The 13081-nt window shown below is 41.1% G+C and overlaps 1 protein-coding gene across 1 annotated transcript in view; it reads right to left on the bottom strand.

Annotated features, from left to right (window-relative positions):
• The window catches only part of LOC311134366 (calpain-2 catalytic subunit-like), a gene marked incomplete at its 5' end in the record, with an annotated part of 75917 nt that extends 67603 nt beyond the window's left edge, over positions 1 to 8314 (bottom strand). The window contains 2 exons of the mRNA XM_084168020.1: positions 2614 to 2683; positions 8078 to 8314. Of these exons, the coding sequence (XP_084024146.1) occupies positions 2614 to 2683; positions 8078 to 8314 (307 nt within the window). The remainder of the gene's footprint in view (positions 1 to 2613; positions 2684 to 8077) is intronic.
• Between the last annotated feature and the right edge of the window lie 4767 nt (positions 8315 to 13081).

Below are 13081 nucleotides of genomic sequence, written 5' to 3'. Positions count from 1 at the left end.
TGTTCACCTGCACCAAATCACTCTTTCAATTTGGATACATTTTCAATCTTACTATCTACTTTACAAAATGCGATATTCACTTTACTTTTGATATGATTTTCTTGTCATTTGTTAACAATACAATTAACTGTTACTTAATCAAACTGCTGAAAACTGATAACTACTTAACCGAAATTACGTAGTGCCTAGTTAATGTATTTACCGTAATTTGATAATAATAATATGCCATTTAGCAGACGCTTTTATCCAAAGAGACTTTCAGTCATTGTGTATGGGTGGTCCCGGGGATCGAACCCACTACCTTGGCGTTACAAGCGCCGTGCTCTACCAGCTGAGCTACAGAGGACCACACTGTAAATGTCTTTATTTTTACCTCATATATGAATACATTTTACATCAATTTATGTTGGAGGGACAGTTGAAATGTGTATCTTGTATTTTTTGCTATTGGATTAAATGGTAGTTAAAATGACTAAATGTTGAGCCTATCATTATCTGATGTATTGGTGACTAAACTAAATGTTCTCATGGTATTTAACAGAAAATGTTGATTTTGCATGAACGCCTCAGGGGTGAAAGATGTGTGAAACCCCAATGAATGTTCTGAACATAGGATATGGGGCATTATCAGTTTAGAGTTTTGTACTTAGAGTTTAGAAAATATACCACTTGTATCTGAAAAATGTGCCAAAGTGATTGAAAAAAAATAAAACTGTAAAATCAAATAAATGAAAGAAAAACTAGTTTGCATCAAGCCTGTCTTGAGCAAATGTCTTCATTGTTCATGCACCTGGGGAAAAACCTTTTGGCATGGCGAATCCAAGCCTGACATTGGTCTGGATTGATGTCATTGCACAACCTGAAGGAGGATGGTCCGCTCACTGTTGTCACTAGTTTGGATAAAAGTGTCTGCTACATAAATGGCCAATATTACGGTATTACAGTACTGTATTGGCCTATATTACGGTATTACAGTACTGTATTGGCCTATATTACGGTATTACAGTACTGTATCGGCCTATATTACGGTATTACAGTACTGTATTGGCCAATATTACGGTATTACAGTACTGTATTGTTCTATATTACGGTATTACAGTACTGTATTGGCCAATATTACGGTATTACAGTACTGTATTGGCCTATATTACGGTATTACAGTACTGTATTGGCCTATATTACGGTATTACAGTACTGTATTGGCCTATATTATGGTATTACAGTACTGTATTGGCCTATATTACAGTATTACAGTACTGTATTGGCCTATATTACGGTATTACAGTACTGTATTGGCCTATATTACGGTATTACAGTACTGTATTGGCCTATATTACGGTATTACAGTACTGTATTGGCCTATATTACGGTATTACAGTACTGTATTGGCCTATATTACGGTATTACAGTACTGTATTGGCCTATATTACGGTATTACAGTACTGTATTGGCCTATATTACGGTATTACAGTACTGTATTGGCCAATATTACGGTATTACAGTACTGTATTGGCCTATATTACGGTATTACAGTACTGTATTGGCCTATATTACGGTATTACAGTACTGTATTGGCCAATATTACGGTATTACAGTACTGTATTGGCCAATATTACGGTATTACAGTACTGTATTGGCCAATATTACGGTATTACAGTACTGTATTGGCCAATATTACGGTATTACAGTACTGTATTGGCCAATATTACGGTATTACAGTACTGTATTGGCCAATATTACGGTATTACAGTACTGTATTGGCCAATATTATGGTATTACAGTACTGTATTGGCCAATATTATGGTATTACAGTACTGTATTGGCCAATATTATGGTATTACAGTACTGTATTGGCCAATATTATGGTATTACAGTACTGTATTGGCCAATGACATTTTAGTAAAGCATCATAATAGTAATCATCATAATAGGACATTACATTATATATCTTACTTTATATGATTCTACTTTACAGACATACATTTCCATTACGTAGTTATCAAAATCTGCAGTAGACAAACCAGTTTAGAATCTATAGGTTTACCAAACGGTTGAGTGATTATCAAGTAATAGCAGTCGGGTTAAGTAATGGTCAAATGCATTTTAACAAATGAAAAGAGATTCATATCATAAGTAATGTGAACATTGCATTCTGAAAAGCAATTACTTTATATGAACATGTGTTGCAATGTGAAACATGTATTTCTAGATGAAACACTGATTAATTTTGGTGAGAAAGTGACTGTATGATTTTGTGTGTTGCACTTAGTCAATTGAAAATGTGCTTAGAGTTTTGAAACAACTGCCTTTTGGATGATCTTGTTTTGAGTTTTGTACTAAGAGTTGTGAAAATGCACCACACACTTGCGAAAATGGCACCAAAGCGATTGGAAGAAAAAAAACGGTAATACAACACAGAACAAATATATGCCCTACGTTTAAATACACCTGTAGACAAAGATTATGCTCTTCTACAATATATCTGTAGACAAACATATGTTGCTGTCTCCTTCACTCTCTTTTGGTGTAAACAAAGTCAGGATTAGGAGGAGGAGGATTTTGGGATTAGCAGTATTTACAGCCACACCCCTTCTCTTTGTGAAATATGCTTACCTAGATCTCCTTGGCAGATATCAGTCCTGGTGGCTCCATCGTCAATGAATTTAGGGTTTGAGCACAACTCCTACAGCAGTCACATGCGTGAGAGACAGAAGAATACGTTTGTTTACACAGTAATGCATTGATTGATTGATTGATTCATGCAAGTGAGCACTGTACATATGACTGAGAAGCGTAGTCATGTGATAAGTTACTTCACACGCGAGAGAACAGACAGAGGAATCTATTTGTAACCAGCTGAAACAGGATTGTGAGTTCCCTCAACATTTGGGTATATACTGTAGCCGAACCAACATACATTCTCAAGTTGAACTGTGTGTTCACTCAACTTAGAATTTTAGGTTGAGTGAACATACATTCTCAAGTTGAACTGTGTGTTCACTCAACTTAGAATTTTAGGTTGAGTGAATATACAATTCAACTTGAGAATTTATTCTACCATATTTGCATATTTCCAGTGTAAAATGAAACTACTTATGATTTTTTTTCTTTTTTTTTTTCTTTATTTAACCAGGTGAGTTGACTGAGAATACATTCTCATTTACAGCAACGATCTGGGGGAAAGTTAGAAGACATAGGTCTAGTTCAAATACATAGTTCATATACAAAAATAGAAGCAAGTGAAAAAAAAACACAAACAGCTCAATTTGTTATTTTATTTTCATCGAATCATAAAAACAAAACAAATTCTTCCTTAAAAGGGTCCTCACATAGTCCGAACTGCTTCGGAGGCACCAATTCACTCAATTTCAACAGACCCTGTAGACCATTCCACAAGCCAGGTGCAAATAGCTAAAAGGTAGATTTACCTCGAAGGGATCTCTAGAATTAGCCATTCCTGAGATCGTACCTGATAGCTTGTATTTATGTTAACAGAGAAGTGAGGTGTGGTGGTAGTTTATGTAAGAGGTCTTTATAAACAAACAAAAAAGTGTGGAATACATTGATCTGCGAGACTTCAAAGATGGCCAGCCTACGTTCTGATAAAGAGTGCAGTGATAATGCACTATGAAAAACTCAGTCCAGAGGCTTCAATACAGTAGCAGACGGATTCATAGAGACGATACTGCCATAGTCTAAGACCGGAATGAATGTCGACTGAATGATTTGTTTTCTGCTATTTAACTAAAAGCATGGCCTATTCCTATAAAAATAAGCACATTTTAATTCTTAACTAACTCATCCACATTGTTTTGACGGAAAGTCTATCATCAATCCAGATGCCTAGATATTTATAATCGGGAACACGATCAATAAGGGCCCCATCCAATGTAAGTATGCATAAATCATCAGATACATTTTAATGAGATTTAGATTTTTGCCTGCATTAAGTACTAATTTAAGCTCAACAAACACTTTCCGCGAGGCAGAATCATTGAAGCTTTGAAATAGCCTGGTCAGCCATGGGGGCAATGACACAACAGTGACCTCTCCATACAGACAATACATAGAGTTGAAGTCGGAAGTTTACATACACCTTAGCCAAATACATTTAAACTCAGTTTTTCGCAATTCCTGACGTTTTAATCCTAATAAACATTCCCTGTCTTAGGTCAGTTAGGATCACCACTTTATTTTAAGAATGTGAAATGTCAGAATAATAGAAGAGAGAATGATTTATTTCAGCTTTTATTTATTTCATCACATTCCCAGTGGGTCAAAAGTTTACATACACTCAATTTGTATTTGGTAGCATTGCCTTGAAATTGTTTAACTTGGGTCAAACGTTTCGGGTTCCCTTCCACAAGCTTCCCACAATAAGTTGGGTGAATTTTGGCCCATTCCTCCTGACAGAGCTGGTGTAACTGAGTCAGGTTTGTAGGCCTCCTTTCTCGCAAATGTTTTATCAGTTCTGCCCACAAATGTTCTATAGGATTGAGGTCAGGGCTTTGTGATGTCCACTCCAATACCTTGACTTTGTTGTCCTTAAGCCATTTTTCCACAACTTTGGAAGTATGCTTAGGGTCATTGTCCATTTGGAAGACCCATTTGCGCCCAAGCTTTAACTTCCTGACTGATGTCTTGAGATGTTGTTTCAATATATCCACATAATTTTCCTTCCTCATGATGCCATCTATTTTGTGAAGTGCACCAGTCCCTCCTGCAGCAAAGCACCCCCACAGCATGATGCTGCCACCCCCGTGCTTCACGGTTGGGATGGTGTTCTTCGGCTTGCAAGGTACCCCCTTTTTCCTCCAAACATAACGATGGTCAATATGACCAAACAGTTATATTTTTGTTTAATCAGACCAGAGGACATTCCTCCAAAAAGTACGATCTTTGTCCCAATGTGCAGTTGCAAACCGTAGTCTGGCTTTTTTATGGCGGTTTTGGAGCAGTGGCTTCTTCCTTGCTGAGCGGCCTTTCAGTTTATGTCGATATAGGACTTGTTTTACTGTGGATATAGATACTTTTGTACCTGTTTCCTCCAGCATATTCACAAGGTCCTTTGCTGTTGTTCTGGGATTGATTTGCACTTTTCGCACCAAATTACGTTCATCTCTAGGAGACAGAATGCGTCTCCTTCCTGAGTGGTATGACGGCTGCATGGTCCCATGGTGTTTATACTTGCGTACTATTGTTTGTACAGATGAACGTGGTACCTTGAGGAGTGGTTGAAAAACGAGTTTTAATGACTCCAACCTAAGTGTATGTAAACTTCCGACTTCAACTGTACATCACAAGGCCTTTCTTTGAGGGCATAGTTACGCCCTAACACAGTGGTCTGAAACTCCTGGTTTACAAGCCACATCAGGCCTGCAAGTCACATTATTCTGGCTTGCAAAGTGATGTGTAATTCCTATTGGAATCCAGCCAGAGTTAGAATATCCAACAATTGGAACTTCTATCTCTTTTAGTTTATTCTTCAAGGTACTGTTTAAGGAACTTTTAATCAACCTGCATTGAGAATGACTGCCATAGGAAAGAGGGATTATTTAGACTACCTAAATCATATTAACTGGAACAGTCATCTTAATAACGGGTGCAAAAAGTCCAACTACTAACAGATTGGATTCATTTAGAAAAAATATATGTTATTTATGTTTGTGTAGCATAAGCTTAATCAACCAATCAATGTACATGGTGTTGAAACAAATCATTCTGAAAATCAACCTGCAATAGAGCATGCTGGGATATATGATAATAATGGGCGTGGTTTTGATTGGTTTTGAGAAAATATACATTTGTAATTTTACTCAACAAGCTTCTTCAAATTCAGTTTGTTGATTCACAATGTACAATTGTGAGGTAACCATGTTGAGTTTGCTCAACATTTGGGCATATAGCTGAACCATCATACAGTGTTGTCTTCCAAAGGCAAACATGAATTTGTAATTTGACTCAAGCAGCTTTAATGCATTAGCTCAAATTCTTGTCCATTTGAAGTGCACTCAACTCACAGAATGACGCTGATTAAGCAATTGGTTAACATCTGATTTTTTTTTACAGTGCAGCAGTCTGATAATACTCTCTAGTCCAGTCAGCTGAGTCAACAATGAGTTGACAAAATCCCCTTTTGATCTAATCTTTAGACTCAGAGGAGAGGCAATGCTGTGGTCTGTGTCTGTGTAATTTGAAATCCTAAACCTAACACACAATCTAGATAAGATCAGTCAACCAGAAAGTAGAACAACTGTCAACAAACGGACCACTGCCCACCGCCCATGTCTCTAAAGCTCCGGTTAACATTACGATATGTTGTGTAGTATTTCCATTGTTCTATGCCTGGGCAGTTATATCCCCAGGGCAGCATTCAGTGTAATTGTATTTTCATCCGCCAAGGTGCCTTTAAAAGGTGACCGTGCACGTTTACTGTAACTGCCAGAGATCTTTGGGTTGGCATGATGTCAGCACTGAGATGAGCAATAACCACTATTTTTCCTCTGGGACAGTACTTATTTATACACTCTTAGAAAAAAAAGGTTCCAAAAGGGTTCCAAAAGAGTTCCAAAAGGGTTCTTTGCGGAGGAATAGGGTTCTACCAATAACCGTTTTCATCTGAAGAACCCTTTTTTGGAAACAGGGTTCCAAAATAGTTATTTTTAAGAGTTCTAGCTAGAAAAAATTTCATCCTATTTAACCATTTTTAGAAGAAATGGTTCTTTGTGATTGTTTGGAAGGCAAGAAGGATTCTTTGGAAGATGAACCCTTTTGAATCTGAAAAAGCTTTTTAATTGTATTATTTTTATTTATTTTAAATAGTGCCTGAGCATTAGTGTTTACTTCAGTGTTTAAACTTTAACATCAGGAGTTTGAATAATCTGATCAATTTAAAAAGATGGGTGTGAGAATTTTTTGAACTGTACTTATATTGGAATAATTGTACTGTAGATGTATCTGGTACTCCCATAATCATTTGGCATATACAGTACTGACATAGTTTATATTTCAAACTTTCAAATGAGTATTTTCTGTGATTTTATTGAGCAGAGAGTATGAGAATAGAAGGAAGTATGAACCAGCAGTGTATTGTATGGTACATAGCAAATTGGGCAGTTTTACATTGCGTTGGTTTTTCAGTGTAACATTTCTAGTGTTGATTCAGGAGTTAAATTAACTTAACACTCAGTTGTGTAAAATAACCGTAGTGTTGTTTTTGTACTGTTGTTAGTAACCAGAGTTGACTGTGTCATTAAAACACTCAAAACCACGCCCATCATTATCATATTTCCCATCATGCTCTATTGCAGATAGATTTTCAGAATTGTTTTCAATATTTGTGTTTTTTGCATTTACATTGATTGGTTGAATAATCTTATGCTACACAAAGATAAACAGCATTCATTTTTGTACATCAATCGTCGTTAACCTGGCCGTCATTCTGAACGCGGGTTGCAAGTGATTCAAAATTCCAATTGTTCTCACTCTGGCTGGATTCCAATAGGAATTACACATCACTTTGCAAGCCAGCATAATGTGACTAACAGGCCTGATGTGTAAACCAGGAGTTTCCTAACACACCACTTTGTTAGGGTACAACTAGAGCATAATGTATTGTCATAAAGTATTTAATTTTAAAGGCTAATTAGCCTGGTGGAACCATTCATAAAGGGTTCTAGGAAGAACACTTCATATAAGGTTCTAGGTAGAACCATTTACAGGGGACGGGGGGGGGTCTATGAAGAACCCTACATAGAGAGTTCTCGCACCAAACAGAGGTTCCACTATGTGGACGAACCATATATGGTTTTGCTCAGCGCCTTCTTTTCTAAGAACGTAGTGACAAGCTTAAATCTCCAATGAATGTTAAATCTTACACTGAGTATACCTTACATTATATACAAACAACATATATATATTACCACACTGATAAACTGATACAGCTCACAATAATACTACCTTTTCCCATGCTTCAAATTAAACCAGTCCAGGGTACCTGGTAGTCAGTGCCAGAGATCCTATCATTACATGTCTAGATCCTACATTCTATATGGGAAATTCAAAAGTGGTCTCTTACCGTGGGTCTCTTCCACATCAGCCCCCTGGTCTTGGCGGAGTACTTCCCGAGCTCTTTGTAGCCCAGAGACTTGCTCTCTGCAGGGAAGGAGGGGTCCTGGAACAGCCTCCCAGTCTCCAGACAGCCCTGAAGCAACGTTTCATAGTCCTGCTGGAGGTACTTCACCGCCTGCTGGTTGGTTCCCGCACCGTTGTCCCTCTCCTGCTGGCGGGCCAGCCGACCTGCCATAGACGTCATCCTGGAGCCTAGGAGTTGGGGGGGGGGGGGGGGGACAGTGGGACTAAAGAGACTAGGTTAAGAGGTTGTAGGTTGCTATGGGATCCCTGCCTGGATGACAAAAGACTGCTGCTGGGTCCGACACAGTCAGTGGGGGGCTGGTTTGCTGTGGAGACTGGTGAGATCCTTGGATGTAGTCCTGGTGAGATCCTTGGATGTAGTCCTGGTGAGATCCGTCCTGGCTCTTGGCTCCTTGGAACAGTCACCTGGGCTGTAAGGACTGAGCTAGAGGTTGGGTTGCTGTGTTGAATCCCTGGATGCAATCCTAGTTACTGTAGTCGTTGTTGTCATGTGTCCAGGCTCCTGGGAACAGTCAGTGTTGCTGCAGAGACTGTAGAGTCTAGCGTCTAGAGACTGATTGTGTGATTGATGTGGTGAAGGGGGTCCCTCCCTGGATGCAGTAGACTGGAGTCGTTGTGTGATGCTGGAGTTTTAGTGTCCTACGGACTGATCGCAATCTCACACACAAACACAACTATCTCTTTCTTTCTCCTTTGTACTAAACCAGCTAACAGAAGCCCCCGAGCCAGGGGAGGAGCCTGACGGACAGGAGGACAGGTGTGCTGACAACAGCATCAGCCCACAGCAAACACAACAGAGCTACCTGGCTGCTACCTACCTGGCTCTGGCCCTAACCTCAGCAGAAATACACACAAACACAGACACACACACACACACACACACACAGAACAAAACAGAGACCACACCTACTGCCCAGGTAACCTGAACCTTCCTCCGTCTAATGATCTAATGTCACGAGAATGGGGGATGGGAGTGTGTGCGTGTGCGTGTGTGTGTGTGCGTGTGTGTGTGTGTGTGTGTGTGTGTGTGCGTGAGTGCGTATGTGTGTGTGTGTGTGTGTGTGTGTGTGTGTGTGTGTGTGTGTGTGTGTGTGTGTGTGTGTGTGTGTGTGTGTGTGTGTGTGTGTGAGTGAGTGCATGTGTGCGAGTGCATAAGTATGTGTGTGTGAGGGGGAAGTTGTACTTGACCTGGAACTAGTTTTGCAAGTGAAATAAGACTGGCACTACGTTGGATCTTATTTCCTCTTTCCCTCCCCATGGATGGACACACACACAACTAGCTCCAGGCCAGGTATACCTGCCCCTTTGTCCTGGGATAGAGGAACCTCCCCCCTTCACTCACACACACACACACACACACACACACAACTAGCTCCAGGCCAGGTATACCTGCCCCTTTGTCCTGGGATAGAGGAACCTCCCCCCTTCACTCACTCACACACACACACACACACACACAACTAGCTCCAGGCCAGGTATACCTGCCCCTTTGTCCTGGGATAGAGGAACCTCCCTCCTTCACTCACTCACACACACACACACACACACAACTAGCTCCAGGCCAGGTATACCTGCCCCTTTGTCCTGGGATAGAGGAACCTCCCCCCTTCACTCACTCACACACACACACACACACACTCACACACACTCACACACACACAAACACTCACACACACACACACTCACACACACACTCACACACTCACACACACTCACAAACACACACACACTCGCACACACACTCACACACACTGACTCATGCATAGGTTTACAACCTCGAAAAAGATCCCTGCTGACATTAAATAAGTAACATAGATATTCACAAACAAGACTCCTATTTACTATAGTTGTTGTTGTTGTTGTTGTTGTTGTGGTCCTGGGAACAGTCAGTGGAACTGCAGACTGTAGACACACAACGTCAACTTTCACAGCTGTACATTTTGATGTAACATGGTGAAGCCCCAAAATGTCCTACCCTGAAAGCCTGTGTTTCAGACATAAGGAAGTGGATGGCGGAAAATGTTTTACTTTTAAACTCGGACAAAACAGAGATGCTAGTTCTAGGACCCAAGAAACAAAGAGATCTTCTGTCGGATCTGACAATGAATCTCGATGGTTGTACAGTCATCTCAAATAAAACTGTGAAGGACCTCCGATCTCTCTCTTTTGATGAACATATCAAAAACATTTCAAGAGCAGCCTTTATCCAGCTTAGTAAAATTGCAAAAATCTGAAACTTGTTCTCCAAAAATGATCAGGAAAGCTAATCCATGCATTTGTCACTTCTAGATTAGATTAGATTTATATTACTGCAATGCTCCGGTGACCCGAATAATGCACTAAATAAACTAGAGCTAAACACAGCTGCTAAAATATTGACTAGAACCGAAAAAAAAAAAGTATCATATTACTCCAGTGCTAGCCTCCAGTGGCTTCCTGGGGCTGATTTAAAGGTTTTACTGCTAACCTACAAAGCATTACATGCACTTGCTCCTCACCATCTCTCTGATTTGGTCCTGTCGTACGTACACTACATGACCCAAAGTCGAACATCTCATTCCAAAATCATAGGTATTAATGTGGAGTTGATCCCGCCTTTGCTGCTATAACAGCCTCCACTCTTCTGGGAAAGGCTTTCCACTATAATATGCCATTTAGCAGACGCTTTTATCCAAAGCGACTTACAGTCATGTGTGCATAAATTTCTACGTATGGGTGGTCCCCGGGGATCGAACCCACTACCCTGGCGTTACAAGCGCCGTGCTCTACCAATTGAGCTACAGAGGACCACGAATCTGAGTTCACTAGATGTTGGATGTTGGCCTGGATCGCAGTCGGCGTTCCAATTCATCCCAAAGGTGTTCGATGGGGTTGAGGTCAGGGCTCTGTGCAGGCCAGTCAAGTTCTTCCACACCGATCTCGACAAACAATTTCTGTATGGACCTCGCTTTGTGCATTGGGGCATTGTCATGCTGAAACAGGAAAGGGCTTTCCCCAAACTGTTGCCACAAAGTTGGAAGCACAGAATCGTCTAGAATGTCATTGTATGCAGTAGCGTTAAGATTTAGCTTCACTGGAACTAAGGGGCCTAGCCCAAACCATGAGAAACAGCCCCAGACCATTATTCCTCCTCCACCAAACTTTACAGTTGGCACTATGCATTGGGGCAGGTAGCGTTCTCCTGGCATCCGCCAAACCCAGATTAGTCCGTCGGACTGCCGGATGGTGAAGTGTGATTCATCACTCCAGAGAACGTGTTTCCACTGCTCCAGAGTCCAATGGCGGCGAGCTTTACACCACTCCAGCCGACGCTTGGCATTGCGCATGGTGATCTTAGGCTTGTGTGCAGCTGCTTGGCCATGGAAACCCATTTCATGAAGCTCCCAACGAACAGTTCTTGTGCTGACGTTGCTTCCAGAGGCAGTTTGGAACTCTGTAGTGAATGTTGCAACCGAGGACAGACGATTAGGACTCCAAGGTTGTATTATGTGAGCTTGTGTGGCCTACCACTTCGCGGCTGAGCCGTTGTTGCTCCTAGACGTTTCCACTTCACAATAACAGCACTTACAGTTGACCGGGGCAGCTCTAGCAGGGCAGAAATTTCACGAACTTACTTGTTGGAAAGGTGGCATTCTATGACGGTGCAACGTTGAAAGTAAAATCAAATCAAATTGGTCACATGCGCCGAATACAACAGGTGCAGACATTACAGTGAAATGCTTACTTACTGAGCTCTTCTACTGCCAATGTTTGTCTATGGAGATTGCATGGCTGTGTCCTCGATTTTTATACACCTGTCAGCAACGGGTGTGGCTGAAATAGCAGAATCCACTAATTTGAAGGGGTGTCCACATACATTTGTATATATACTGTACCTGCTGCTACCTACCTACCACGAGAATGGATGGGGGATGGTAGTGTGTGTGTGTGTGTATGTATGTGTGTGTGTGTGTGTGTGTGTGTGTGTATGTGTGTGTGTGTGTGTGTGTGTGTGTATGTATGTATGTATGTATGTATGTGTGTGTGTGTGTGTGTGTGTGTGTGTGTGTGTGTGTGTGTGTGTGTGTGTGAGTGAAGGGGGGAGGTTCCTCTATCCCAGGACAAAGGGGCAGGTATACCTGGCCTGGAGCTAGTTGTCCCCCACGATGGAATTGGGGAGGGGACTATGGATCTGTCTCCGTACGTGCGTGGATGCGTGCGTCCATGATATCTCAGACACCACTGGCACGATTTTGACGAAACTTGGGTGAATGATGCGGCTTGCCATAGAAGATTTACAAAATTACAAAATGGCCAGATGGTGGCTCTATAACAAGGTATTGAAAATGCTAACTTTGAAAGGTCACACCCCTCACCCCGTTTGACCTAGAGTCATGAAATTTGGTATATAGGTTCCTCTCCTCACAAGGAAAAAATTTGACTCAGGGACCCATAAGGTCCGCCATTATGGATTTTTCGCCATTTTGAATTTTGTGACAAAAACTTAATATGCTATTCCTCTGGGACCAAATGACCGATCTGCACGAAACTTGATATGAGGCATCCATGGACAAAAGCATCTCAACACAATATTTTCCAGACTAGTACCTAAAAACAACAATAAACATTCACGTGGGCGTGGTCTGGCACATAAATGCATATAAATCAGTCGTGGATATTTGTTTTGAAACAACATTTGGTACACATGTTGCAAACACTTGTCAAGACTCAACATATGGAAGAACATTTATATCGACCACACGGTGGCGCTATAACGGTTACATGTTGTTGTCAAGTGGGGCGCTGCATCATTCGTGGGGAACGACATGTTTACTGTTCCCTTATTTTGTGAAATTTGGAATAACTGGTACTAGTCTTCTATCCTCTTTCCCCTCCCCCATGGATGGACACACACCAGCCAGGTCCCCACCAGATTCAATGCAGTGTT

This window comes from Coregonus lavaretus (genome assembly GCF_964263955.1).
Source record: "Coregonus lavaretus genome assembly, chromosome: 1".
In the NCBI taxonomy this organism is placed as follows: domain Eukaryota; kingdom Metazoa; phylum Chordata; class Actinopteri; order Salmoniformes; family Salmonidae; genus Coregonus; species Coregonus lavaretus.
Note: the sequence above shows the minus strand (reverse complement) of the source record. Positions and strands in the feature narration are given on the sequence as shown.